Below are 27,897 nucleotides of genomic sequence, written 5' to 3' on the forward strand. Positions count from 1 at the left end.
AAGGGTAAAATTGTCAGTACAAGCGCTGAACAACTGTAGGAACTATACATGACTGTGTTAATGGACTACACTACGTTGATAGATAAGTTCATAGCGTTTTTCCATAAGTTTAAGAAACACAACAGATACAGATAACAGAGACTCCAATCATCAAGAATATATTCTTCTTCACTATTTATAACAGTCTGCCAACGCTGGGGTAAATTCTCGATTCCGCGACTCAAGAATCACGTGGTTTTGAGGCGCAGTGTTCGCAGTGCTGTTTCATCTGGAATGGAAGTTACTTGAAGGTTGTTAGATAGAGAAAGGAAAAGGCGAAAATCTGAGGGCGCAAGATCAGATGAATAAGTGTGTGAGGAATGACTTCTCAACTCAACTCTTGTATGGTGTTTTTTTGTGATTTTAGCATAATGCGGGCGGGCGTTATCGTGCATAGCATTACTTCACGCAGACTTCCTGGTCGTTGTTACTCGGTTGCGTCTACAAGACGTCTCAGTTGTTGACAGTAAATGTCAGTAGTGATGGTTAAAACTCGGGAAAGCAATTCGTAGTAGACCATACTGGCGCTGTTCCACCAGATGCACAACATCAACTTTCGTGCATACGCGCAGGTCTTTGTGCAGGTATTGTTTGGGCTCAACCATTTCTTTCTTTTTCTTATGTTAGCGTAAAGACACCATTTATCACCACCAGTAACGATACAGAATCGGAATGGTCGGTGTTGTTCACGAGTCAATTGATGACGAGTAAGCAGGGATGCACGTACGGCCACCTGCTGATTTTCGTTTTCTTGGCTTAGAGTATGCGGTTCCCATATATCCGATTTTTGAACCTTCCCCACTGCATGCAAACGTCGCACGATGGTGGAACAATCACAGTTCATCAGTTCTCGATACGCTGATGTGGGCCATTGTGGATTAAGGCGTTTAAAAGATCTTAATTAAATCCCAGAAGTCTTATTGGATGTGGAGAGTCACTAATCTCAAATGATCCTCCTTAAAACGAAAAAACCATTTTTTTACCATGTTCTATCCCCATGCACGGAGAAAATGTTTCTGGCTCCCTGTTTTTCTCTCAACGCTCTACGAACTCAAACAGAAGAATATATCGGAAATGTCACGATTTTTGAACTTGGCACTCCACTTTCTAGCGTCCACAGCGCCAGTCACTTTCTCCAAATGACAAAACTACAATACGTAGACTCAACTAACAACAACGCACTACAAATAGCAACCGGAATACCGACATGCAAAACAAAAACGCTACAAACTTGTGCACCAAGCTAATATCTCTTCCTTATGACACAAAAATTTGCATTTTCCTTTCTACTTGCTTAAGTAAAACGTTTGACCATATTTATCAATTTTCGAGTGATTTCTGTGCAAATTTTCTGTAGTTTAATTCTTAATAGCGCTCTTTCTTCACTCGTAACATACATCTTACACTGTTAGACAGTGTTTTACATTTAACGCACAATATGAAATCGGATATTTTTTATATTTTGTAAGTTCCTCCTCCTTTTATCCAAGCTTATTCGTGTATTTTGGATGTCTGAATCCTAATAGGCAATCAGAATTGATGGTTACGACAGCTTGAAGGGTGAACTTAGTTGCTAGGATAAACGACACAGTTCGAAAACGCTCTTAACCGTGTGCCTGCTGACAGGTGCCCTATCAAGAATTTCCATTATTTTATAGTCCATAACTTAACATCATCCTCTGACCAAATAAATAATTACAGGTCCACAAATTAATGCCTTTTATTCTGTACCGCGAACTGCGCGCACACTCGTGGTCTTCTCCTCGACCCTCTTACGCGCAAAAGTAAACGGCTGATACCAAGAAGTCCCATTCCAGAACAACGGGGTTTCTCCATCGGCGACACTAAGTCGCTCTCTGTATCAAAGGTGCGTAAAGGTAGATTCGATCTGTCTAGGACAGGACCGATATCTGTATCGCTAGAATTTCTACCCCGCTTTTCCCGATGGAAAGTAAAATAAGTTGCTTTTATGGAATTGCAGAGCTCCTTTGTTAACAAGTAAATGAAATTTTAAATTTTTACTCTCTCCATTCAGTTTAACTAACAGCGCGTATTTTTTGAAACTAGAACAATACAGTTCTTTCTCAGGAATTACCTTAAATGGAAGCACTGGAATACGAGGGTGGTTTGAAAAAAGTCTCGAAATGGAATATAAAAAAAGTACTTACATCACTGATACTTTTTTATTTTTCAATGTAGTCCCCTTGTAGATTAATGCATTTGGTCCAACAATATTCCAGTGCCTTGATCCCATCTCGAAAATGAGTTTCCTCCAGGCCTGCCAAACAATTGTCAACTCTGGCTATCATTTCTTCGTTTGAAGTGAATCTTCGTCCACCAAGGAAAATTTTCAGTTTTAGGAAGACATGGAAGTCTGACGGAGCCATATCAGGTGAATAAGGCGGGCGTGGCAATAATTCATACCTTAGTTCGTGTAATTTTGCCATGGCGACGGCATGTGTGTTCGGGCGCGCGTCAATGGCTCTGAGCACAATGGGACTTAACATCTGAGGTCATCAGCCGCCAAGAACTTAGAACTACTTAAACCTAGCTAACCTAAGGACATCACACACATCCATGCCCGAGGCAGGATTCGAACCTGCGACCGCAGCGGTCGCGCGGTTCCAGACTGTAGCGCCTAGAACCGCTCGCCGGCAGTGGTGGCCGAGCGGCTCTAGGCGCTTCAGTCCGGAACCGCGCGACCGCTACGGTCGCAGGTTGGATGTGTGTGATGTCCTTAGGTTAGTTAGGTTTAAGTAGTTCTAAGTTCTTGGGGACTGATGACCTCAGATGTTAAGTCCCATAGTGCTCAGAGCCATTTGAACCATTTTAGAACCGCTCGGCCACTCTGGCCGGCGCGCGCGTCAAGAGGCGCGGCACCCATCTTGAAGACAATTTTTTCATTCCTAATTCTTCAGTGAAAATGTGATATACCCTTTCAGATGACATCTGGCAAGCGTGAGCTATTTCACACACTTTCAATCGGTGATCCTCCATCACCATTTTGTACACTTTTGCAATGAGTTCTGGAGTAGAGACTCATCTTGGCCGACCACTGCGCAGATCATCATCTAAGCTCTCCCGACCAAATTTAAATTCATTTGTCCACTTGGCAACAACTGAGTATGAAGGAGCAGAGTCCCTCAGTGTATTTTAGAAATCGGCATGAACGTCCTTTGCTTTCATACTTTCTTTTTACGAAGTACTTAATCACTGCTCGAATCTCGATCTTTCCCATCTTCGCAAATCGCTTCTTCTTCTTAGCTTCCTAGCTCGCCCGTTCTTCATTTAGGAGCTACAAGATGCCATCAACGATTTGAAAAACAATAAGGCCGCTAGCCTCGACGATCTGAGATCCGAGCAAATTAAACATTTTGGACCGGGAGTACAAGCATGGATCCTAGAGATAATGAATAACTGTATCACAACAATGCAAATTCCTAAACTGTGGAGGAAAGCTCGGGTTATTGCGTTATTAAAACCAGGGAAAGACCCAGCTGAAGCTAAAAATTTCCGGTCTGTCTCACTGCTTTGTCGTTTATTTAAAGTGCTGGAGCGAATGATCCTCAAACGCATAGCTGATTATGTGGACAAAGCCCTCATTAACGCACAAGCTGGATTTCGACCAGGAAAATCATGCTGTGGGCAAATCCTTAATCTCACACAGTACATCGAAGACGGCTATCAGAGAGGAGAAGTAACTGGGGTCGCATTCCTGGATCTCAGTGCTGCATATGACACAGTTAACCATAAGTTGCTTACCCAGAAAGTGTATAATGTCACTAAGGACTACACCCTTTCTATGTTCGTGCAGTGCATGCTACAGAACAGACGCTACTATGTAACCTTACAGCTGATGGAGGACACAGAAAAATGGACTTGCACAGGGTAGTGTCTTGGCTCCAATATTATTTAACATCTATACCAATGATCTCCCCATCAGCCACCAGACACGAATGTTCATATATGCTGATGATGCAGCAGTGGCCACTCAGGATAAAACCTTTGAACGAGTGGAGGGGAATCTCACAGGAGCCTTAACAGAACTTGCTACCTATTACGACGGCAATAATCTCAAACCAAACCCTAGTAAATCTCAAGTATCCGCCTTCCATCTTAGGAACAAACAAGCCAAACGGAAACTCCGAGTCATGTGGCAAGGGCCGGCCGCGGTGGTCTTGCGGTTCTAGGCGCTGCAGTCCGGAACCGTGGGACTGCTACGGTCGCAGGTTCGAATCCTGCCTCGGGCATGGATGTGTGTGATGTCCTTAGGTTAGTTAGGTTTAAGTAGCTCTAAGTTCTAGGGGACTGATGACCTAAGATGTTAAGTCCCATAGTGCTCAGATCCATTTGAACCATTCATGTGGCAAGGGGAAGAGCTGAAACATACAAACAGCCCAAAATACCTGGGAGTAACACTGGACAGAGCACTTACTTTTAAGCAGCACTGTCACAACACTAAAAAAAAGGTCTGTGCCAGGAACAACATACTGCGGAAGCTAACAGGTTCATCGTGGGGAGCTCAACCACGTGTTTTGCGCACCACGGGTCTGGTGCTGAGTATCTCAGCAGCGGAATATGCGGCGCCAGTTTGGAGGAGCTTTGCTCACACTAAGCAAGTTGACGTCGCCGTAAACAAAACTGTACGTATTGCCACAGGATGCCTCAAACCAACTCCCACAGACATCATTTATCCCATCATAGGCATTGCACCACCCACTATCCGCAGACAAGTAGCCGCCGAGATCGAAAGATCAAAACAAAAGAATGATCCTCGACACCCAATGCATATGCACCGAAAACAACGTGTCCGGCTGAAATCCCGCAGGAGTTTCATTGAAACTACTGAAGAGCACGCCACCAAGCCCGTCGCAAGGCGGCTATCTCTTTGGGAAGAAATGGTGCCACACTCCACAATGGAACTACTTGAGGAGGGATCTGCAGGATTTCAACTACCTTTTACAACTTGGAGGTCATTAAACCGGCTGCGCACTGGAGTAACTGGGTGCAAATCAAATCTATTTAAATGGGGTTACAGTGATAGCGATAGGTGTGAATGCGGAGCACCGATTGATTTGCCCAGATATGTCTATAACATGCACTAAAGATGATATTTTGCAAGTCAATGACAAAGCAAACTACGTTGCTAAGTACTGGGAAGGGAAGATATAATTGGTGCATTCGGATACGGAAGAAGAAGAAGAAGAGTACTTTTTTTTAGGTATGATAATACTAAGTCAGAGCAGACATTTTAAGTGAGAGGGAAGTTCGAAATAATCATTGAAACAAAGTACTCATCTTGGTTTTGCAGCTTTTCGTCGAAAATGTTGCTTGTTGTAAACATAGTAGGCTGAAAACAATACAGGGCTATTACAAATGATTGAAGCGATTTCATAAATTCACTGTAGCTCCATTCATTGACTTATGGTCACGTCACACTACAGATACGCAGAAAAACTCATAAAGTTTTGTTCGGATGAAGCCGCACTTCAGGTTTCTGCCACCAGAGCGCTCGAGAGCGCAGTGAGACAAAATCGCGATAGGAGCCGAGAAAGCGTATGTCGTGCTTGAAATGCACTCACATCAGCCAGTCATAACAGTGCAACGACACTTCAGGACGAAGTTCAACAAAGATCCACCAACTGCTAACTCCATTCGGCGATGGTATGCGCAGTTTAAAGCTTCTGGATGCCTCTGTAAGGGGAAATCAACGGGTCGGCCTGCAGTGAGCGAAGAAACGGTTAAACGCGTGCGGGCAAGTTTCACGCGTAGCCCGCGGAAGTCGACGAATAAAGCAAGCAGGGAGCTAAACGTACCACAGCCGACGGTTTGGAAAATCTTACGGAAAAGGCTAAAGCAGAAGCCTTACCGTTTACAATTGCTACAAGCCCTGACACCCGATGACAAAGTCAAACGCTTTGAATTTTCGGCGCGGTTGCAACAGCTCATGGAAGAGGATGCGTTCAGTGCGAAACTTGTTTTCAGTGATGAAGCAACATTTTTTCTTAATGGTGAAGTGAACAGACACAATGTGCGAATCTGGGCGGTAGAGAATCCTCACGCATTCGTGCAGCAAATTCGGAATTCACCAAAAGTTAACGTGTTTTGTGCAATCTCACGGTTTAAAGTTTACGGCCCCTTTTTCTTCTGCGAATAAAACGTTACAGGACACGTGTATCTGGGCATGCTGGAAAATTGGCTCATGCCACAACTGGAGACCGACAGCGCCGACTTCATCTTTCAACAGAATGGTGCTCCACCGCACTTCCATCATGATGTTCGGCATTTCTTAAACAGGAGATTGGAAAACCGATGGATCGGTCGTGGTGGAGATCACGATCAGCAATTCATGTCACGGCCTCCACGCTCTCCCGACTTAACTCCATGCGATTTCTTCCTGTGGGGTTATGTGAAAGATTCAGTGTTTAAACCTCCTCTACCAAGAAACGTGCCAGAACTGCGAGCTCGCATCAACGATGCTTTCGAACTCATCGATGGGGACATGCTGCGCCGAGTGTGCGAGGAACTTGATTGTCGACTTGATGTCTGCCGAATCACTAAAGGGGCACATATCGAACATTTGTGAATGCCTAAAAAAACTTTTTGAGTTTTTGTATGTGTGTGCAAAGCATTGTGAAAATATCTCAAATAATAAAGTTATTGTAGAGCTGTGAAATCGCTTCAATCATTTGTAATAACCATGTACTTTTGTCTAGGCGGTGCGGTCAGGTTCTTACAAGTTTGACAATTTGAACACAGCATGATTAAATATTTTCGTCATTCCTTTTAATTTCACCATGTCTTATTTCAGTATAGTTTCGCAAATCGGTCTCCGTCCTGGCACAAGCCATTCATTTCAACATGACAACAACGTAACTTCTTCATAATTACTTCTCGCACCAATCGCATAAGAACTACTTGCGCTGTAACAGCCCAACTATTGATGACTCGAAGAAGAACAGAAATACAAGAACTCGCATTTCAGCGCTCTTATAATACATCGATATTTTACACGCAAAGAATTGCAGACATAGTTATACTTCTTTTACAAATATTCTGAAATTATTATAGAGCAGAATTTAGAGAATGACACTGAGACGATCAAACATAATTACAATTTCCAACTAAATTTGAAGTATGAAAAAAATTAATTAAGTTTTCTGTAAAGTAAATCTCAGGTTAATTCCATGTTTTATTTCTAATTATGAAAAATATAATATTAATACGATATTACAGGGTGTGTGTTATCCAGAATTACGACGCAAAAAGTTCCTTCGGACATATATGCCTTTGCATCGTAATTCGGAAAACAGTGGTACTGCACTATCGTATTTATCCACCGACACCGGGCAAGCAACTTTCAAGTAACATGTCTACCCCATACGGGGATATACATAATGGATGTACGAATACGGATTGTACAGACATGGTTGACGGCAATGGGAAGCTTGGGTCTGGCCTTGAGTCGCGCTCAGCTAGCCAAATGATAAGGCAACCGTTCGTGATAAGAAGGAAATCCGGGTTCGAGACCCGTTCCGGTACAAATTTTCAGTGCTGTGATTCCGTTAAGCTGATAGTTGTCCATATTCGCAAATGCTAATACATTTATTCTATTATATAATATTAAGTTGTGTTATCAGAAAAATGTTGGGTCATGTCATCAGTTTCGTGTGAGAATCCTACTCTCCAATACGTGACGAAAAGAGGTGCATTAACCGGTTGCATTACAAGAGAAATTTTTGTGTAGTACTTTTTTGAAATAAAAAGCAAATATTTTCCACAACCACGATTTTTGAGCCTAAGAAAGTGTAAGTAATGTCTGAGAGATCGCGTAGAGAGGGGGGGCACGGGGGGCAAGTGATGTGCCGCTTGTGTGGGAAAATGTTTTCTATGTGGCCATGAAGGTGGGCTGCAGCGGCCCGTGGGTCCCGGTCTGTGCATTCCTCGTGTAAATGATAGACAGTAGCCACGTTCCAGATCCGTCCTTTCGCTATTGATACCAAATCAGAAGACTACCATAATAAAGTGGCTCAGTCGTGTACAAGCAGAGCTGGCGGCACGTGTGCAGCGCTGGGCGGAGACAGGTGCGCCGAGGCGGGCTCGGTGGTGCCTGCCGGCCTGGGAGACGGCTACAGGGCTCTGCAGCGGTCGGGCAGCGCACTCACCTCGGGCGCCGGGGACGTCAAGGTCACCTACAGCGTGCGGGCCATCCCTGAAGAGGTGACACCATGTCTTCCATTATATGATAACAACCTAGCAATTTCATCCAACAGTCGATGTCGCTAAGCAAATTCACATCACAGGACAAAATGCTACTCACGCCAGGGAAGACGAATGCAATATTCCAGAATTTGAAACACGAACAGCTGCTAGCATGAGTTTCTTAGAAGTAGATACCTTAGGGGTTGCGAAGCAACTCAGATCGCTTGATACGGGCAAGTCTTCAGGTCCAGATTGTATACCGATTAGGTTCCTTTCAGATTACGCTGATACAATAGCTCCCTACTTAGCAATCATGTACAACCGCTCGCTCACCAATAAATCTGTACCTACAGATTGCAAAAATTGAGCAGGTCGAACCAGTGTTTAAGAAGGGTAGTAGGAGTAATCCATCGAACTACAGACCTATATCATTGACGTCGGTTTGCAGTAAGGTTTTGGAGCATATACTGTATTCAAACATTATGAATCACCTCGAAGGGAACGATCTATTGATACGTAATCAGCATGGTTTCAGAAAACATCGTTCTTGTGCAACGCAGCTAGCTCTTTATTCGCACGAAGTAATGGCCGCTATCGACAGGGGATCTCAAGTTGATTCCGTATTTCTAGATTTCCGGAAAGCTTTTGACACCGTTCCTCACAAGCGACTTCTAATCAAGCTGCGGGCCTATGGGGTATCATCTCAGTTGTGCGACTGGATTCGTGATTTCCTGTCAGGAAGATCGCAGTTCGTAGTAATAGACGGCAAATCATCGAGTAAAACTGAAGTGATATCAGGTGTTCCCCAGGGAAGCGTCCTGGGACCTCTGCTGTTCCTGATCTATATAAATGACCTGGGCGACAATCTGAGCAGTTCTCTGAGGTTGTTCGCAGATGATGCTGTAATTTACCGTCTAGTAAGGTCATCCGAAGACCAGTATCAGTTGCAAAGCGATTTACAAAAGATTGCTGTATGGTGTGGCAGGTGGCAGTTGACGCTAAATAACGAAAAGTGTGAGGTGATCCACATGAGTTCCAAAAGAAATCCGTTGGAATTCGATTACTCGATAAATAGTTCAGTTCTCAAGGCTGTCAATTCAACTAAGTACCTGGATGTTAAAATTACGAACAACTTAAGTTGGAAAGACCACACAAATAATATTGTGGGGAAGGCGAGCCAAAGGTTGCGTTTCATTGGCAGGACACTTAGAAGATGCAACAAGTCCACTAAAGAGGCAGCTTACACTACACTCGTTCGTCCTCTGTTAGAATATTGCTGCGCGGTGTGGGATCCTTACCAGGTGGGATTGACGGAGGACATCGAAAGGGTGCAAAAAAGGGCAGCTCGTTTCGTATTATCACGTAATAGGGGAGAGAGTGTGGCAGATATGATACGTGAGTTGGGATGGAAGTCATTAAAGCAAAGACGTTTTTCGTCGCGGCGAGATCTATTTACGAAATTTCGGTCACCAACTTTCTCTTCCGAATGCGAAAATATTTTGTTGAGTCCATCCTACATAGGTAGGAATGATCATCAAAATAAAATAAGAGAAATCAGATCTCGAACAGAAAGGTTTAGGTGTTCGTTTTTCCCACGCGCTGTTCGGGAGTGGAATGGTAGAGGGATAGTATGATTGTGGTTCGATGAAACCTCTGCCAAGCACTAAAATGTGAATAGCAGAGTAGGCATGTAGCTGTAGATGTGGATGTAAAAAAAAGTTATGCTAGGCGCTTTGTAGCGCTGTAGTTTGTGTAGAGCTGACACCACGCGGCCACGTGACAGACAGAAGTCGTCAGAAACGTCGGGTGAAATACGAAGTAGTGAATAGGAAAATTTGGAAATTTGTGGTAAGTTCTTATGGGACCAAACTGCTGAGGTCATCGGTCCCTAGGCTTATACACTACTTAATCTAACTTAAACTAACTTACGCTAAGAACAATACACACACCCATGCCCGATGGGGGACTCGAAGAACCTCCGACGGGTGGAGCGAACTGTGACGACGCGCCCTAGACCGCGCGGCTACCCCGCGCGGCAATGAATCGGACTATGGCTTTTCACAACATTTATAGCTACATCTACATGTACATGACTACTCTGCAATTCACAATTGAGTGCCTGGCAGAGGATTGATCGAACCACCTTCAAACTATTTCTCCAACGCTCCGCTATCGAGCCGCGCGCGGGAAAAACGAGCGCTTTAATCTTTCCATGCGAGTTCTCATTTCTCTTATTTTACAGTCATCATTTCTCCTTATGAAGACAGGTGTCACCAAAATATTTTCGTATTCGGAGAAGAAAGTTGGTGATTGAAATTTCACGAGAAGATCCAGCCGCAATGAAAACCTCTGTCTTTAATGATTGCCACCTTCTTTGTTTGCGTAATAAAAGGCTTTTTGGCAGCTATGCAACCCTATAAACCTTGTTCACGAAGGCGTCGTTGCACTGTTGAGACAGAGGCTGGAGCTGCTCGCATACTATTTACTTCCTTAGTGTTTCATGTGCAGTAGGAGTCCTGTGACATTTACTCTGTACACACATGAACTAATCCTCTCTGTACGATGTTACTGGGAGTCATACAGAGAGGATTACTGGGAGTCGGGGTAAAAACTAGCTCGCGTTTGTAATGGAATACTACACGTGCACCCTGGGCAACGCTAAATGAGCTAGAACGAATAGGCAGCCAGGCCAGATATTGGATTTCCTGGCTACGAACATGTAGACAAATCAAAATCAAAAAGCTTTAAAAAGTGGACCTTTTCGGAATCAGCTGATTAAAGGACTTGGCCCTTCAATCCGAGTATGCTATTTAAACATAGAAGGTACTAGCCGAGCTAAAAGCGAGTACCTGTCTACACTCCTTGTAGACAATTATATTGACGTAGTTCTAATCCAGGGAGCACATGCTCCAACTATGGAAGGCCTGCGTAGAAGAGGCAGGATCCATGGCTACGATTTTATGGGTGCTAAATATCACACTGTGTATGGTGTTGTCACCTATGTAAGGAGCAATATGGAGCATGCTCGTCTCATTTCGACAGATACAGAAAATGAGATCCATTATGTCTCTACACAAGTGGAGGAGTCCATTATAAATATGTAATATTTACAAGCCACCAAATGTGTCATGGCCACTGAATGTTCTGCCAATTACCGCCCACCCATCGATTTATGCTGGAAATTTTAATAGTAACCACAGTCATTGGTACTGTGCAGGTGACAATGAGTGTGGTACTGCACTCAACGACTGGGCTGAAAATGAAATTCTATACCTTGATAGGATGCCAAGGATTTTGGAACTTTCAGATCGGCCGCTCGGAGAAGAGATTACAACCCAGTCTCTGCTTTGTGTCTCGGGACTGCAGAGGGCACCCAGTGCCTGTATCCAGAGGGGTCATACCTACTTTCCCACGCATCCAGCACAGGCCAGTAATCCTCGATATGGGGCTCTCTGTCCCTTATAGCGAGATCTGTACCGCGACCGGATGGAATTTCCGCAGGGCTGATTGGCGGGATTTAGCTGACCACCAATATAAATTTATCTGTTTTATTCCACCAGAACCTAAAAACTACCCTCGATTCGCCGGGGCTGCTCTTACTGCTGCCAAGAAGTTTATCCCTCGTGGGTACAGAAAGGAATATATACCAGGCTGGAAAGAACATTTTAAACAACTTTATAAACAGTATAGCGAAACTGTCGACAGCGATATTGCAGACCACCTCCTCCAAAGACTTGATACTGGTAGAAGAGTACGATGGTGTGAGATGGTAGAAAATGTAAACTTCAGACATTCAACTAGAAAAGCATGGAGCCTTCTGCATAAGCTTGGCAGAAAACTGGTATTTCAGGTTACCAAATCGCTAACCATATAGTTGAATACCCAGATCATCCCGTGACAAACAACATAATTCTAAAATAAAACAAGAACTCACCTCTTTAAAAACTGAGTGTCCAAACGAATCCAGTTTCTCTTCACCATTTACGCTGACTGAATTGGATGACGCCTTGAAACAAACTAAACATGGTAAAGCAACTGGTTTGGATAATATACATCCGGAATTTCTGATAAACATGAGTAATGGTGGAAAAAATGGCTAGTCCACTTCTTCCTCAAACATCCTAGATAGAAGTTCACTAAAGCTAAAGACAACAAAAATAGTGGCAATTTTGAAACCAGGTAAACCAGCCGACCACCCTCAAAGTTTCAGACCAATTTCCATTTTGAGTTGTACTTATTAACCGTTGGAGAGGCTCATCTATAACGGAATTAGCTGCTTCATCTTGGAACGTATCCCAGCTGAGTAACGGGTTTCAGGCCACAGAGAAGTTGCTGCGACCAGGTACTGGCCCTAACAACTTTCATAGAGGCTGGTTTCCAAGAAAACGTGAAGACATCTGTCGCGTTCGTAGACGTAACCGCGGCATATGACACAGTCTGGAGAGAAGAGATGATATACAACTTACTAAAAACAATCCGATGCCGAAAAACTGTAACTCTCATCAACACCATGATAAACAATAGATATTTCCGTGTTTACTTGGGAGAAAATGTGACCAAAGAGCGGAAATTAAGTACTGGTCTACCACAGGGCTCCGCCTTAGCCCTCCTATTATTCAACCTATGTATCTCCCATCTCCCAGTACCAGGTCAACAAAATTCTGCTACCCAGACGATATCGCTCTTGCTTGTAGAACCAAGGATCTTGGACGAGCGGAGACAATTCTCACGGAAGATACAAGTAAAACTAAAGTATGCGCACTCCATCTGACAAACAAACAAGCTAATGCGAAGCTCAGAGAGATACTTAACGGTAACATTATTTGCTATAACAGGTACTCTAAGTACCTTGGTGTCACCCTTGACCGCACGCTCTCATATAGAAAACACTTTGAAAATACTGCTGCAAAGATAAAAACTCGTAACAATATTATTCAAAAATTGTGTGGAATGACATGGGAAGCTTCAGCAAATACCTGGCTCACATCATCCTTTACACTGATCTTCTCAGGAGCCGAGTATTGTGCCCCAGTGTGACTAAATAGCTGCCACACCAACTTGATCGACGTCCAGTTGAACCACGCTATGCGGTTAATAACTGTGCAATCCGAACAACACCGATTTAGTGGCTTCCTCTGCTGAGCAACATCTATCCACCCGCAACCCTCCTATCCACCCGCCTTCCGCAGAAGCGAGGCCTTGCTTAGGGAATTACCCATACAGGGAAACATATCAAGTTTACGACGAAATAGACTCTGTTCAAGAAGCCCACCATAACGGCAGGCAGAAGATTGGTTCAAATGGCTCTGAGCACTATGCGACTTAACTTCTGAGGTCATCAGTCGCCTAGAACTTAGAACTAACTAAACCTAACTAACTTAAGGACATCACACACATCCATGCCCGAGGCAGGATTCGAACCTGCGACCGTAGCGGTCGCTCGGCTCCAGACTGTAGCGCCTAGAGCCGCACGGCCACTCCAGCCTGCCAGGCAGAAGAGCTAGATGCCAGTAATAGTGTGGTGAGAGATCTGTGGAACCAAAGCTGTCAACTTGTTGAAAATCCTGAAGAGCGTGAGTGGTTCCAAAAGTATAATTGTGATACTGCTGCCATAGAACTCGAAAGGAAGCTGTGGGTCAAATTGAACAGTGCTCTCACAGGGCATGGACCATGCACAGACTCTCATTACAAATGGGGTGCTACAGAGTCTACAGTTTGCGACTGTGGGACTCCTAAATAGACAATAAAGCACATAAGAGATGAATACCCCTTGTGTTCTTACCAGGGAGTTGGAGCGACCTCATGAAAGCTGGTGATATGGCTGTTATATGGATTAGGAACCTAGATATTTACATTTAGTTGGTTTTGTATGTAGTTTTGTATTTTCATATTCCTTTTATATATAGTATTATTAATGTTACATACCTGTAATTGTAAACTGCATGTGAGCCATACGAATAAATAAATAAACTGGGAGTTTACCAGATCGCAAAACACTTGCATTGGTCTGGTTTGCTTGAATCGCTGCAATGTATACACCACTGTAGATTTGGCTATGCTAAGTTTTGTTGCTATTGTCCTGCTACAACAGCCTTCCTGATGGAGATCTACGATTACAGTTCGATTTTCAATTCCAATCTCCTGCTTCCGTACCATTAGGATGTAATATGGAATGAACTGATGCACACAGTGTACTGTAAACTAATGCGAACTGGTTGCTAGACAAACAGATGAAGGAAAGAGTTCGTATGGAACCATCTTACGCAACGGCACATCAGTGTTGTTGCAACAGAGACGCTCGGTCTTTACATGTTTATGGGCTACTTGTGTTATTATGAGAACAGGAATATGATAGAATATTCGGAACGAAAACCCTGTTTTAACAAGAATTTCATAGTTGTGACAGGTGACCTACAACTTTTGACCGGTAGTGTGTCCGTAATAATTTGGAATAGTGGGAGGTATCGGCGCTAGAGCGAGCTGAAAAGCAGCTATATTTTGGCCCTTCTGAGGAAACGTCAATAACACCCATTCCCACCCGCTACACTTCAAAAAATATACATGTTATTAATTCGACTCCCACAACACGTGAAATTACATTAAATTTCCTACAAGAGACGTCTGTAACATTCTTTTCTCTCATAAAAAGGGAGAGTTAGGGAAAATAACGAAAAATTTCTGCGCTACCCTTTCGGTGTATTACGCTTAAAAGGGGTTGTTTTGAATCATCTGAATGGGAAAGTATGTTTGGTGAAAACATTAACAAGTTATGGTTCAAATGGCTCTGAGCGCAATGGGACTTAACGTCTGTGGTCATCAGTCCCCTAGAACGTAGAACTACTTAAACCTAACTAACCTAAGGACATCACACACATCCATGCCCGAGGCAGGATTCGAACCTGCGGCCGTAGCGGTCACGCGGTTGCAGACTGAAGCGCCTAGAACCGCACGGCCACACAGGCCGGCTAACAAGCTATGTTTGCAACGTATTAGGTACATGACATTAAATAGAAAGATCAGTGTGTAATATATATGGAGTATTGCACATTTAGTTACAGATTATGGATACAAACAGATAAGTTGTATAATGAACTGTCGATATATCAAGAAATTCCTGCACTGATGTCATGTGTGCATTATGTTTACTCGTCTCCATTTGTTATTGGTGGTCCAGGCAATATTTCTTGGACACTAGAAGGTCCAGTTGAAGGGTCTTGGGCCACCAGACTGACGTACAACCTCGCATTCGCAATCAGGATGCGTGAGATAGCCTTAAGAGCGCTCCTGCTGTCATACGAAATCACCACCCAGATCATACCTCAATATGTGGATCCAGTGTGTCTAGCACGCAGACACGTTAGTTCCACGCCCTCTATTGGCCTCCATCTAATCAATACACCCCCATCATTGGCACCTAGACAGAACGAGCTATCATCAGAAAACGCAACGGGCGCCCACACTTCTCTCGCTTGACACGACTGAAGTCGCAAATGGAGATGGTTTGGAGTGAATGGAATGTACGCTACAGGGCGTCTGGCTCGGAGCTGTCCTGGAAGTACCCGATTTGCAACAGTTCGTTGTATATCCTATGGCGACTACAGCCGTTATGAAATACACTACTGGCCATTAAAATTACTACACCAAGAAGAAATGCAGATGATAAACGGGTATTCATTGGACAAATATATTATACTAGAACTGACATGTGATTACATTTTCACGCAATTTGGGTGCATAGATCCTGAGAAATCAGTACCCAGAACAACCACCTCTGGCCGTAATAGTGGGCTTGATACGCCTGGGCATTGAGTCAAACAGAGCTTGGATGACGTGTACAGGTACAGCTGCCCATGCAGCTTCAACACGATACCACAGTTCATGAAGAGTAGTGGCTGGCATATTGTGACGAGCCAGTTGCTCGGCCACCATTGGCCAGACGTTTTCAATTGGTGAGAGTTCTGGAGAATGTGCTGGCCAGGGCAGCAGTCGAACATTTGCTGTATCCAGAAAGGCCCGTAGAGGACCTGCAATATACGGTCCTGCATTATCCTGCTGAAATGTAGGGTTTCGCAGGGATCGAATCAAGGGTAGAGCCACGGGTCGTAACACATCTGAAATTTAACGTCCATTGTTCAAAGTGCCGTCAATGCGAACAAGAAGTGACCGAGACGTGTAACTACTGGCACCCCATACCATCACGCCGGGTGATACGCCAGTATGGCGATGACGAATACACGCTTCCAATGTGCGTTCACCGCGACGTCGCCAAACACGGATGCGACCATCATGATGCTGTAAACAGAACCTGGATTCATCCGAAAAAATGACGTTTTGCCATTCGTGCACCCAGGTTCGTCGTTGAGTACACCATCACGGGCGCTCCTGTCTGTCATGCAGCGCCAAGGGTAACCGCAGCCATGGCTAAAATGGCTCTAAGCACTATGGGACTTAACTTCTGAGGTCATCAGTCCCCTAGAACCTAGAACTACTTAAACCTAACTAACCTAAGGACATCACACACATCCATGTCCGAGGCAGGATTCGAACCTGCGACCTTAGAGGTCGCGCGGCTCCGCAGCCATGATCTCCAAGCTGATAGTCCATCTGCTGCAAACGTCGTCGAACTGTTCATGCAGATGGTTGTTGTCTTGCAAACGTCCCCATCTGTTTACTCAGGGATCGAACCGAGGCTGCACGATCCGTTACAGCCATGCGGATAAGATGCCTGCCATCTCGACTGCTAGTGATACGAGGCCGTTGGGATCCAGCACGGCGTTCCGTATCACCCTGCTGAACCCACCGATTCCATATTCTGCTAACAGTCATGGGATCCCGGCCAACGCGAGCAGCAATGTCGCAATACGATAAACCGCAATCGCGATAGGCTACAATCCGACCTTTATCAAAGTCGGAAACGTGATGGTATGCATTTCTCCTCCTTACACGAGGCATCACAACCACGTTTCACCAGGCATCGCCGGTCAACTGCTGTTTGTGTATGAGGAATCGGTTGGAAACTTTCCTCATGTCAGCACGTTGTAGGTGTCGCCACCGGCGCCAACCTTGTTTGAATGCTCTGAAAAGCTAATCATTTGCATATCATAGCATCTTCTTTCTGTTGGTTAAATTTCGCGTCTGTAGCACGTCAACTTCGTGGTGTAGCAATTTTAATGGCCAGTAGTGTAAATGAAATGTATTCGGAGTTGGGAATACGGCCAATCATTAGCTGCATAATGGAATGACGACAATGGAAATTTGTACCTGACCGGGACTCGAAACCGGATTTTCCGCTTATCGCGAGCGATCCCCTTACCGTTTGGCTTTGCATCGTAATTTGGATTAACACAGGCACTGCAATATCGTCTGTGCGGCTCTAGGCGCTGCAGTCTGGAACCGCGAGACCGCTACGGTCGCAGGTTCGAATTCTACCTCGGGCATGGATGTGTGTGGTGTCGTAAGGATAGTTAGGTTTAACTAGTTATAATTTCTAGGGGACTAATGACCTCAGAAGTTGAGTCCCATAGTGCTCAGAGCCATTTGAACCATTTTTTTTTTGCAATATCGTATTTACCCGCCGACACCGGACAATCGACTTTCAAGCAAAGCATACGGGAATATGCGCAATGGATGTACGAGTACAGGTTGTAGACACATGGTCGACGACATATGGAAGTCTGGGTCTGGGTGTGAGTCGTGCTCGGATAGCGAAATGGCAAGGCGACTGCTAGCGAGAGCGGGAAATCCGGTTTCGAGTCTCCGTTCTGCGCAGATCTTCACTATCGTCATTCCATTATACAGTGGATCGTTGTCCATATCCTCAACTACGAATTCATTTCACGTAGTTCGTTGCGTCACTGTGGTACCAACTGATGCTCAAATTGCTGCTACAGAGGCAGTATGATGCGCCAGAGCGAAATACCGAACACTATGGTCTTTCCTCTCAATAGTGCCACGTGGCCGTCCGGAGCCCGGTCTTCTTGCTACCGTACATTCTCGTCAACCGCTGTCAAATGGTTCAAATGGCTCTGAGCACTATGGGACTTAACCCCCTAGAACTTAGGACTACTTAAACCTAACTAACCTAAGGACATCACACACATCCATGCCCGAGGCAGGGTTCGAACCTGCGACCGTAGCGGTCGTGTGGTTCCAGACTGTAGCGCCTAGAACTGCTCGGCCACTCCGGCCGGCCAACCGCTGTCAGCAATCATGTACAGCGGCTACATTACTGCCGGGTCTTTCTGCAATATATCGCAGAATGAAAACTGAGCTTCTCGTAGTCCTATTACACGACCTCGTTTAAACTCAGTGATGTATTGATAATGGCATCTCTGTCGCCTTAAAGGCATTCCTGATAACATCAACTCCCTACGTCTGGTCTCAAAGGTAACTAACGCTCACAATCGTTACAGCGTGTATGTAAGGCAAATCTGTTTTGCATCCTCGTCGTTGCACTACTAGTGCAACTCTTATGCGACTGACGCGGAATTTGAACAAATGTCCTTCAGATGTAGAAACACGCATACCAACTTCCGTTTACGTCACGCAATCCCTTCTTGTCGTTGAGATTATTTTGCCTTTAGTTTATGCACTCCTTTGTTTGAAAACTGAGAATATCCAGTAATGTGGCATGTACATTAAGATTCAGTTTTTCCATTCATCAACCATCGACGGTGATTGGTTGATTTGGGGGGAGAGGACCAAACAGCGAGGTCATCGGTCCCCTTCGACGATGCTGAGCTATGTTTGGTCACGTGACACTTCTAGGCGTCTCACCCCAGTACCTGTGGAAAATGCGAACTATACCGGAAGAGGCTTTCTCAGTTTTATAAAGCTGTGTTGAGAAATACTGCTTGCATTTCCGGTGCTGATGAGCTAGGACGATGCGAAGAGTAAGACTCCACAGCGCGTGCAGGACGGAAGAACAGAAAGAGAAAGAGTAGTGGCATCCGCTTCAGGTCCACATTGATGCTGTAATGAATCATTATTTTGTAAGACATTTCACCTGTGATAAACTGACACCCTTTTCAGAACGAAGGTAGAAAATCGCTGTTGTACTGACGCACAGAGTTAGCTAGGATCGACCCACTCCTGAAAAGAGAAAGAGCGGATGTACTGTCAGCAAACGGAAAACAGAGAAAATAAATGAATGTTTAGTGTGTTACTGTGATAATACGGGACCTCAAGTGGATAGAATAAGGTGCGTGTTTTGGAAGAAGTAGCTCCAAGAGACTACAACTGAAGAAGAAAATATGGAGAATCATTGTGATAATAATGGAAAAAAGAGGTAGGAGCGCTAATATATTGTGCTAAGATTAATTTATTGCCTTTTATGGTATTTACGTTTCAAATGAAGTTTACATCGTAAATATTCTGTTGGTTATTGTGATATACTTAAAGCTACCATTTTACCACGGTGTTGGCGTAAAATGGCAAAAGAACAGGAAGGAAGAAAGATCATACTTACAAACACACTAAATGAAACTTTATTTTCTATGCTGAAATCCTCTTTCTAAATAGCTCCCTAAATACGAACCTTAGTTATGTATGTAGCGTCTGTTCTTTTAGGCACGTCCGAAGGAACAGACACTATTATGATCCTGTAGCCACTAAGAATCAAGACACAAATGAATTAATGACTTTAGCTGCCAGTGGGCACTGATTTGCATCAATGGCGAAAGTTGAAAGTATGTAGCGGACCGGGATTCGAAAAGGGGTCTGCTGCTTACTAGGAATATGTGCTGACCTTTTTGCCATCTGGACACGGTGGTCACCGCAGCAGCACGGACTAACCTAGTACGCCTACCGTCAGACACAAATTCTCAACTTATCCACACACTATTGATGTAGTGCCCCTCGGTGTTGTGTGATGTCCTTAGGTTAGTTAAGTTTAAGTAGCTCTAAGTTCTAGGGGACTGATGACCATAGATGTTAAGTCCCTTAGTGCTCAGAGCCATTTTTTGCCCCTCGGTAGAGTGTGGGTAAGTTGCGAATCTGAGTCTGACGAGACGAGTGCTAGGTTAGTTCGCGCATTTGCGGTGACCACTGTGACCAGATGGCACAGTGGTCAAGCATCTGCCTCGTATCAGGGCACCCGTATTTGAATCTCGGTCCGGCACAAATTTTGAACTTTCCCAATGATGAAAATGAATGTCCATTGACAGCTAAGTCATTAATTCATTTGTGTCTTGAAAATATGAACCTTCTGTTGAAAAAACAAAAATATATTAATTTTAGAGAAATTTCGATAAAGGTAAACAGTAAGGCTTCCTACTATCCACTCTAAGTCTAGGGTGATACTACGCAGTATTCTCGTAATGTCTCCTGCTGGTGATTAATTTGTGGCTGGTCCCGGCGGAGGTTCGAGTCCTCCCTCGGGCATGGGTGGGTGTGTTTGTCCTTAGGATAATTTAGGTTAAGTAGTGTGTAAGCTTAGGTACTGATGATCTTAGCAGTTAAGTCCCATAAGATTTCACACACTTTTTTTTTTTTTTGGTGATTAATTTTTGGGCCAGCGTGCTTACTGTCATGTCTCTCTGTGTGTGAAAGTTCAATTTTTAACAACACTAACACGTTTACGTAGTACGTGTCGTTTGTGTCATTCGTACTCGGAGTGCAGACAACAAATTAAGATACTCTTGCAGTCGAAATAAATAGCTCGAAGGGTGGGGAGCTGAGTAGTGGGGTAATGTGTGGCCATCATATGGCAATTAGACAATGATGTCAGAATTCCAGGAGCGTTGAGGTTATGTCCATGATGCACAAGTCCAAAATGCGATGATGTCAGAATTCCCGGAATTGGTTCGAGATTATCTTGTATATCCACTGACCCTCTTCTTTTAGGAGGTCAATGTGTCTCACTCAACTTTCTGCTGTTTGTCGGGCTATACCCGTAAACTCATGGACATTGTCAGATTTAATGTTTGCAACAAATATGGTGAGTCTGTGAACGAGTATCTCAACCCACCTGGAATGATGTTTGCAGGCTGTCAGTCTGCAAGTCCACCATTGTGGTCAGGGGCCTCATGCAAATAACTGAAAAGTATACTGCGTTAAACTTAGCCTGTAATTTGTAGAATTATGTGCCATTTTAGAGACTCATAATTTCCAACCAGTTTAATTCTCTGAAAATTAGCCGACAAAATTGGAAATTGGTGTATCCAAAAACGTAAACATTGCAGTAAAAGTTTTTCTGTGGGTACCCTCATAACACCATAACAAGGGCCACTGTTATGTCTACTGGATATTCCCTGCTTTGGTGACCAATGGTGGAATGCAAGATCGGTATACTAATTACACTTTAGGAGGTTCAGTGCCGTACTCTCGACCAAAAGCACACCACACAGCTTTAACTGAATTGCACCTGTTGGAACCGAGAATGCAAAACCCATATCCGACCGCCGTGGCCGAGCGGTTCTAGGCGCTTCAGTCGGGAACCGCGCTGCTGCTACCGTCGCAGGTTCTAATCCTGCCTCGGGCATGGATGTCTATGATGTCCTTAGGTTAGTTAGGTTTAAGTAGTTCTAAGTCTAGGGGACTGATGACCACAGATGTTACACTACTGGCCATTAAAATTGCTACACCACGAAGATGACGTGCTACAGACGCCAAATTTAACCGACAGGAAGAAGATGCTGTGATATGCAAATGATGAGCTTTTCAAAGCATTCACACAAGGTTGGCACCGGTGGCGACACCTGCAACGTGCAGACATGAGGAAAGTTTCCAACCGATTTCTCATACACCAACAGCAGTTGACCGGCGTTGCCTGGTGAAACGTTGTTGTGATGCCACGTGTAAGGAGAATAAATGCGTACCATCACGTTTCCGACTTTCATAATGGTCGGATTGTAGCCCATCGCGATTGCTGTTTATCGTATCGCGACATTGTTGCACGCGATGGTCGAGATCCAACGACTGTTAGCAGAATATAGAATCGGTGGGTTCAGGAGGGTAATGGATCCCAACGGCCTGGTATCATTAGCAGTCGAGATGACAGGCATCTTATCCGCATGGCTGTAATGGATCGTGCAGCCACGTCTCGACCCCTGAGTCAACAGATGGGGACGTTTCCAAGACAACAACCATCTGCACGAACAGTTCGATGACGTTTGCAGCAGCATGGACTATCAGCTCGAAGACCATGGCTGCGGTTACCCTTGACGCTGCATCACAGACAGGAGCGCCTGTGATGGTGTACTCAACGACGAATCTGGGTGCACGAATGGCAAAACGACATTTTTTCGTATGAATCCAGGTTCTGTTTACAGCGCCATGATGCTCGCATCCGTGTTTGGCGACCTCGCGGTGAACGCATATTGGAAGCGTGTATTCGTCATCGCCATACTGGCGTATCACCCGGCGTGATGGCATGGGTTGCCATTGGTTACACGTCTCGGTCACCTCTTGTTCGCATTGACGGCACTTTGAACAATGGACGTTACATTTCAGATGTGTTACGACCCGTGGCTCTACCCTTCATTTGATCCCTGCGAAACCCTACATTTCAGCAGGATAATGCACGACCGCATGTTGCAGGTCCTGTACGGGCCTTACTGGATACAGAAAATGTTCGACTGCTGCCCTGGCCAGCGCATTCTCCAGATCTCTCACCAATTGAAAACGTCTGGTCAATGGTGGCCGAGCAACTGGCTCGTCACAATACGCCAGTCACTACTCTTGATGAACTGTGGTATCGTGTTGAAGCTGCATGGGCAGCTGTACCTGTACACGCCATCCAAGCTGTGTTTGACTTAATGCCCAGGCCTATCAAGGCCGTTGTTTCTGCCAGAGGTGGTTGTTCTCGGTACCGATTTCTCAGGATCCATGCACCCAAATTGCGTGAAAATGTAATCTCATGTCAGTTCTAGTATTATATATTTCTCCAATGAATATCCGTTTATCATCTTCATTTCTTCTTGGTGTAGCAATTTTAATGGCCAGTAGTGTAAGGCCCATGGTGATTGGAACCAGAACTGCAAAATGCATTTTGTTGCTGTGTTTTCCCATCTCGACCTGATGGTCAGTGGGTAGTGTACGAATGGGTTAATTGCACCTAGCCAGCAACTACATTACAAACTTTCAGCTTGCTGCCACAGAGACTTTTAGTTTCGATGCCTGTGATTAAAATCCACCCTCTCTGTCAATCTTAATTTTTAGGGTAAATTTTCCTCTTTGTAATTATCATAGCAATTTGCTAAAACCGAGAGAAAATCTGCGATTTCTTAAGCAATTCTAGAAAGTTCTTGTGAAAATTCTGTGTCGAAACTGATAGCCTCTCCCTACACCCAGTTTAATTTACCGCTATGTAACACTTCTGACACTAAATGTAACTGGGTTTTCTCTTTTGATGCTAGTCAATTGTCAGGATGAGCATTACTGCAAAGGGCATTTGATTCTAAAGCATTATGTCAGGGTGAAAAACACTAAATAAATTACTTTTTCTGTCTTAACAATATGTGGGCAGGGTGGGTTCTTCCTTGGCTCGGATATGATGTAGAACGAAACAGCATTTTTACATAAGATAGCATTTATTGAAGATTTGTACAACGGTTTTCTTACTGGATTGTTCTGGCTGGGAGAGCGGTAGCTGTGTCGTTTGCGAAGCCTTCTGCTGCGGCAGCGGCGGCGTCTGATTACGCGTGGCGGTATGTATCTCGTGTCGCCGTCTCGCCCAGTTTACTGGATACGCGCCTCGTGTGGTTGCCCATTTAATTATTGAGAACGAATTCGTGAATCGGACGGTGATACCTTGGATGTGGCGTCCCAGTGTTTCTCTTCTGTAAGCGGCCGCGTGTGCTGTGCGTCGGCCAGCGGAGCGGCGCGGCGGAGGAAGGCCAGTGTCCCGGACTCGAACAACGGACTCCCGCTTGCCAGTCTTCGGCTGTCAAATCTTCATACCAGCTCACAGGTGACTGCTGATGTGAGGCCGTCTCCTTCCCGTCCTCACGAGTCACCCGCGTACGTAAAAATCAGTCTTCAAATACCTTTTACTCTTGTCTTCTGGCGGCGAGGCTGCGGCTTGCTATTCCATCACAGCGGCGGACTCGGTGCTTCTGTGTACGATGTAGTCTCTTCCTGCATGACGGTCTTCAGCTCCAAAACTGAACCGAAAACTACTCCTGCTGTCGGGCCCACTGCGTCTCGCGTATTTATTCACTTCAGTTCACTGGAGGTGTACGACTTCACGGTCATTGCCTCTTCTGTCACGTTGAAAAGCTTCTCGAAGAATCTTCTTAACGTCGGTCATTGGCTCTTGGAATGTAGGCGAGGGCCTTTGATCACATGTGACAATTGAGAAACGCGTGAGCCGGTCGGGCGACGCCCTGACGGCTGAATCGACAGCTTCCGCTTATGTAGGGAGGACGATGGCTTCTCCTGAATTTGCTGACTTGCAAGCGCCGGCTGTTGCCACGGCTGCTCTGACCGCTGTTTGCCAGTGTGTAATTCTTCTAAACTAAACTAAGTTTTTCATTTATTTACTAATTTCTACTTCACATTGATTTCACTAATTTATTTGCCTACCTTAAGTACCACTCAACAGCTAGTAAGAGCATTTAGCTGCGTCGCCGGAAGCCCCGAGTATGTGAGTGACGGAAGGCGTGCGCAGGTCCGCGAGGAGGCGGCGGCGGCGGCGCGCGGGGCGGCGGACGCCGCTCAGGACGCGGCGCAGGAGGCGCGCAGGAGCCGCTCCTTCCTGCAGCAGCTGACGCACGCCGCGCGCCTCGTCGCCCGGCTGCTGCTGCTGCGCGTGCTCACCAGGTGAAGGCCCTGGTGGAGGTCCTCCTTCAGGCCATTGAGGCGAAGTTCACTACTTCTCATTGCCCTTCGGATACGTCACATTCCAGTGACGCTTGGCTTCCTACTCTGTCAAGAAAACCCTCTGATGTGTAGTACTTGTGCCGTCCAAGTTTCAGTACATCAGATTTTAAATGATGATTTCTTACACTACTGGCCATTAAAATTACTACCCCAAGAAGAAATGCAGATGATAAACGGGTATTCATTGGACAAATATATTATACTAGAACTGACATGTGATTACATTTTCACGCGATTTGGGTGCATAGATCCTGAGAAATCAGTGCCCAGAACAACCAATCCTGGCCGTAATAACGGCCTTGATAGGCCTGGGCATTGAGTCAAACAGAGCTTGGATGGCGTGTACAGGTACAGCTGCCCATGCAGCTTCGACGCGATACCACAGTTCATCAAGAGTAGTGACTGGCGTATTGTGACGAGCCAGTTGCTCGGCCACCGTTGACCAGACGTTTACAATTGGTGAGAGATATGGAGAATGTGCTGGCCAGGGCAGCAGTCGAACATTTTCTGTATCCAGAAAGGCCCGCACAGGACCTGCAAAATGCGATCGTGCATTATCCTGCTGAAATGTGGGGTTACGCAGGGATCGAATGTAGGGTGGTAACACATCTGAAATGTAACGTCCACTGTTCAAAGTGCCGTCAATGCGAACAAGAGGTGACCGAGACGTGTAACCAATGGCACCCCATACCATCACGCCGGGTGATACGCCAGTATGGCGATGACGAATACACGCTTCTAATGTGCGATCACCGCGATGTTGCCAAACACGGATGCGACCATCATGATGCTGCAAACAGAACCTGGATTCATCCGAAAGAATGACGCTTTGCCATTCGTGCACCCAAGTTCGTCGTTGACTACAGTATCGCAGGCGCTCCTGTCTGTGATGCAGCGTCAAGGATAACTGCAGCCGTGGTCTCCGAGCTGATAGTCCATGCTGCTGCAAATGTCGTCGAACTGTTCGTGAAGATGGTTGTTGTCTTGTCAACGCCCCATCACTTGACTCATGGATCGAGACGTGGCTGCACGATCCGTTACAGCCATGCGGATAAGATGCCTGTCATCTCAACCGCTAGTGATACGAGTCCGTTGGGAACCAGCATGGCGTTCCGTATTACCCTCCTGAAGCCACCGATTCCATATTCTGCTATCAGTCATTGGATCTCGAGCAATGCGAGCAGCAATGTCGCGATACGATAAACCGCAATCGCGATATGCTACAATCTGACGTTTATCAAAGTCGGAAACGTGATGGTACGCATTTCTCCTCCCTACACGAGGCATCACAACAACGTTTCACCAGGCAACGCCGGTCAACTGCTGTTTGTGTATGAGAAATCGGTTGGAAACTTTCCTCATGTCAGCACGTTGTAGGTGTCGCCACCGGCGCCAATCTTTCCAAGTTCAGAGCCACTCCCCATAATGTTTAACATCTCTCCCTTTCTGCCAACCAGTGCTATGGAGTCAGCTTAATGGACTTATGCCTCAGTTATAGTACCTGCCCCCCCCCCCCCGCCCCATCACCTGATTCTGCCCTATTCCTTTGATTGCAATATGTTGGCTGTTTCAAAAATATTCATATATTCATCCAATGTCACAAGACTATGTCTTGTACATGAATCACACAGAAACTGGGGTAAATTGTAACATTCAAGTAGTACTGCAAGATATTATTTTGTAAACAATCATTCGATTTTACAAAGATATAACTCGTAGATCTTATACATTCTTGGGTTACTTTCTACAGTTACGTTCAGGATAAAAGTTTTCATTTACCTTTCACAAATGTTCAATTTGCCCTCCAGTGAAAGCACAGCAGAAAATCCACATGATAGTCAAACTCGTCTCATAATTTTGCGAACATGTCCCGAGGTAACTCCATTCACTGCTTCTGCTTTGTGACACTGTGGAAGCAGAGGTACATAGAAGAAGTCTATCAAAACCAATAATTATACACTAATCGTCATCAAAACAGCTGCAGCCCGATCGACCAGGCAGATTTCGATCGTTGTTGGCAGGCAGTTACATGGTACCACACATACGAAATGATTAGACTTTTAACTTTGAAGGACCAACATTTACTGCGCTACAAGGCCACAAAATGAACATGTTTGCATAGCGTCAGGCTCTCATGGTTGTGAATGCAAGCGTCCAGATGTAGCGGCACGGAGTTATGTAAGTCTAGGATGTATTCCTGTGATATTCCATCCCATGCAGCTGCAAGGCACGATCAGGAGGTGGCAGCAGTGTGAGGATGGCCGTTGTCCTCTTGAATTGGGGCATGGGCGTGGTTGTCCACAAACAGCAGAGCCTTCGGTTGCAGGACCTCCACCACGTATGTAATGTTTCTCATCACAGCGTCTGATCCCCTCTGTATGGAGCAGAGGCCTCGAATGCAATCAACAGCACGTGACTGAAAAATAATATAAGTACTTTTGAGCACTAAATTAATTATAGGCGTTGACTTGACGTTACGCTGGTATGTTTTGCACACGGTACAGCGGCTTTACATCGACGTTATGTATGTATGACGCATGTTGTGCCGGTGTTATGCCAGCGTATCCATTTACCAATTATACGCCAATAAAAGCAATATACAGATTTGGCATCCTACCAGTTTGTCTACTGTACAACCGACTCAACTAATATCTTGCAGACTATGTTAATGATGTCGTTATCTTGTATTGACAAGGCATCTTATCACGCCATTTGTTCTTTTTATCTCTGCTTCTCACTATGGCGCACATGGATGCTAGCGGTTCAGCAGTCATTAATGCGGAGCACTCAAATATTTAATGCAAATGCCCATCGACAAAAATTGATTTATTTATG

At 45.1% G+C, this 27,897-nt stretch overlaps 1 protein-coding gene across 1 annotated transcript in view; it reads left to right on the forward strand.

The window, feature by feature from the left end:
- Window positions 1-27,897, forward strand: part of LOC124579080 (protein sneaky) — a 284,298-nt gene that overhangs the window by 35,385 nt on the left and 221,016 nt on the right. The window contains exons 5-6 of the mRNA XM_047131238.1: window positions 8,108-8,259; window positions 24,902-25,002. Of these exons, the coding sequence (XP_046987194.1) occupies window positions 8,108-8,259; window positions 24,902-25,002 (253 nt within the window). The remainder of the gene's footprint in view (window positions 1-8,107; window positions 8,260-24,901; window positions 25,003-27,897) is intronic.

Source organism: Schistocerca americana, chromosome 1 (assembly GCF_021461395.2).
Source record: "Schistocerca americana isolate TAMUIC-IGC-003095 chromosome 1, iqSchAmer2.1, whole genome shotgun sequence".
NCBI classification, from domain to species: domain Eukaryota; kingdom Metazoa; phylum Arthropoda; class Insecta; order Orthoptera; family Acrididae; genus Schistocerca; species Schistocerca americana.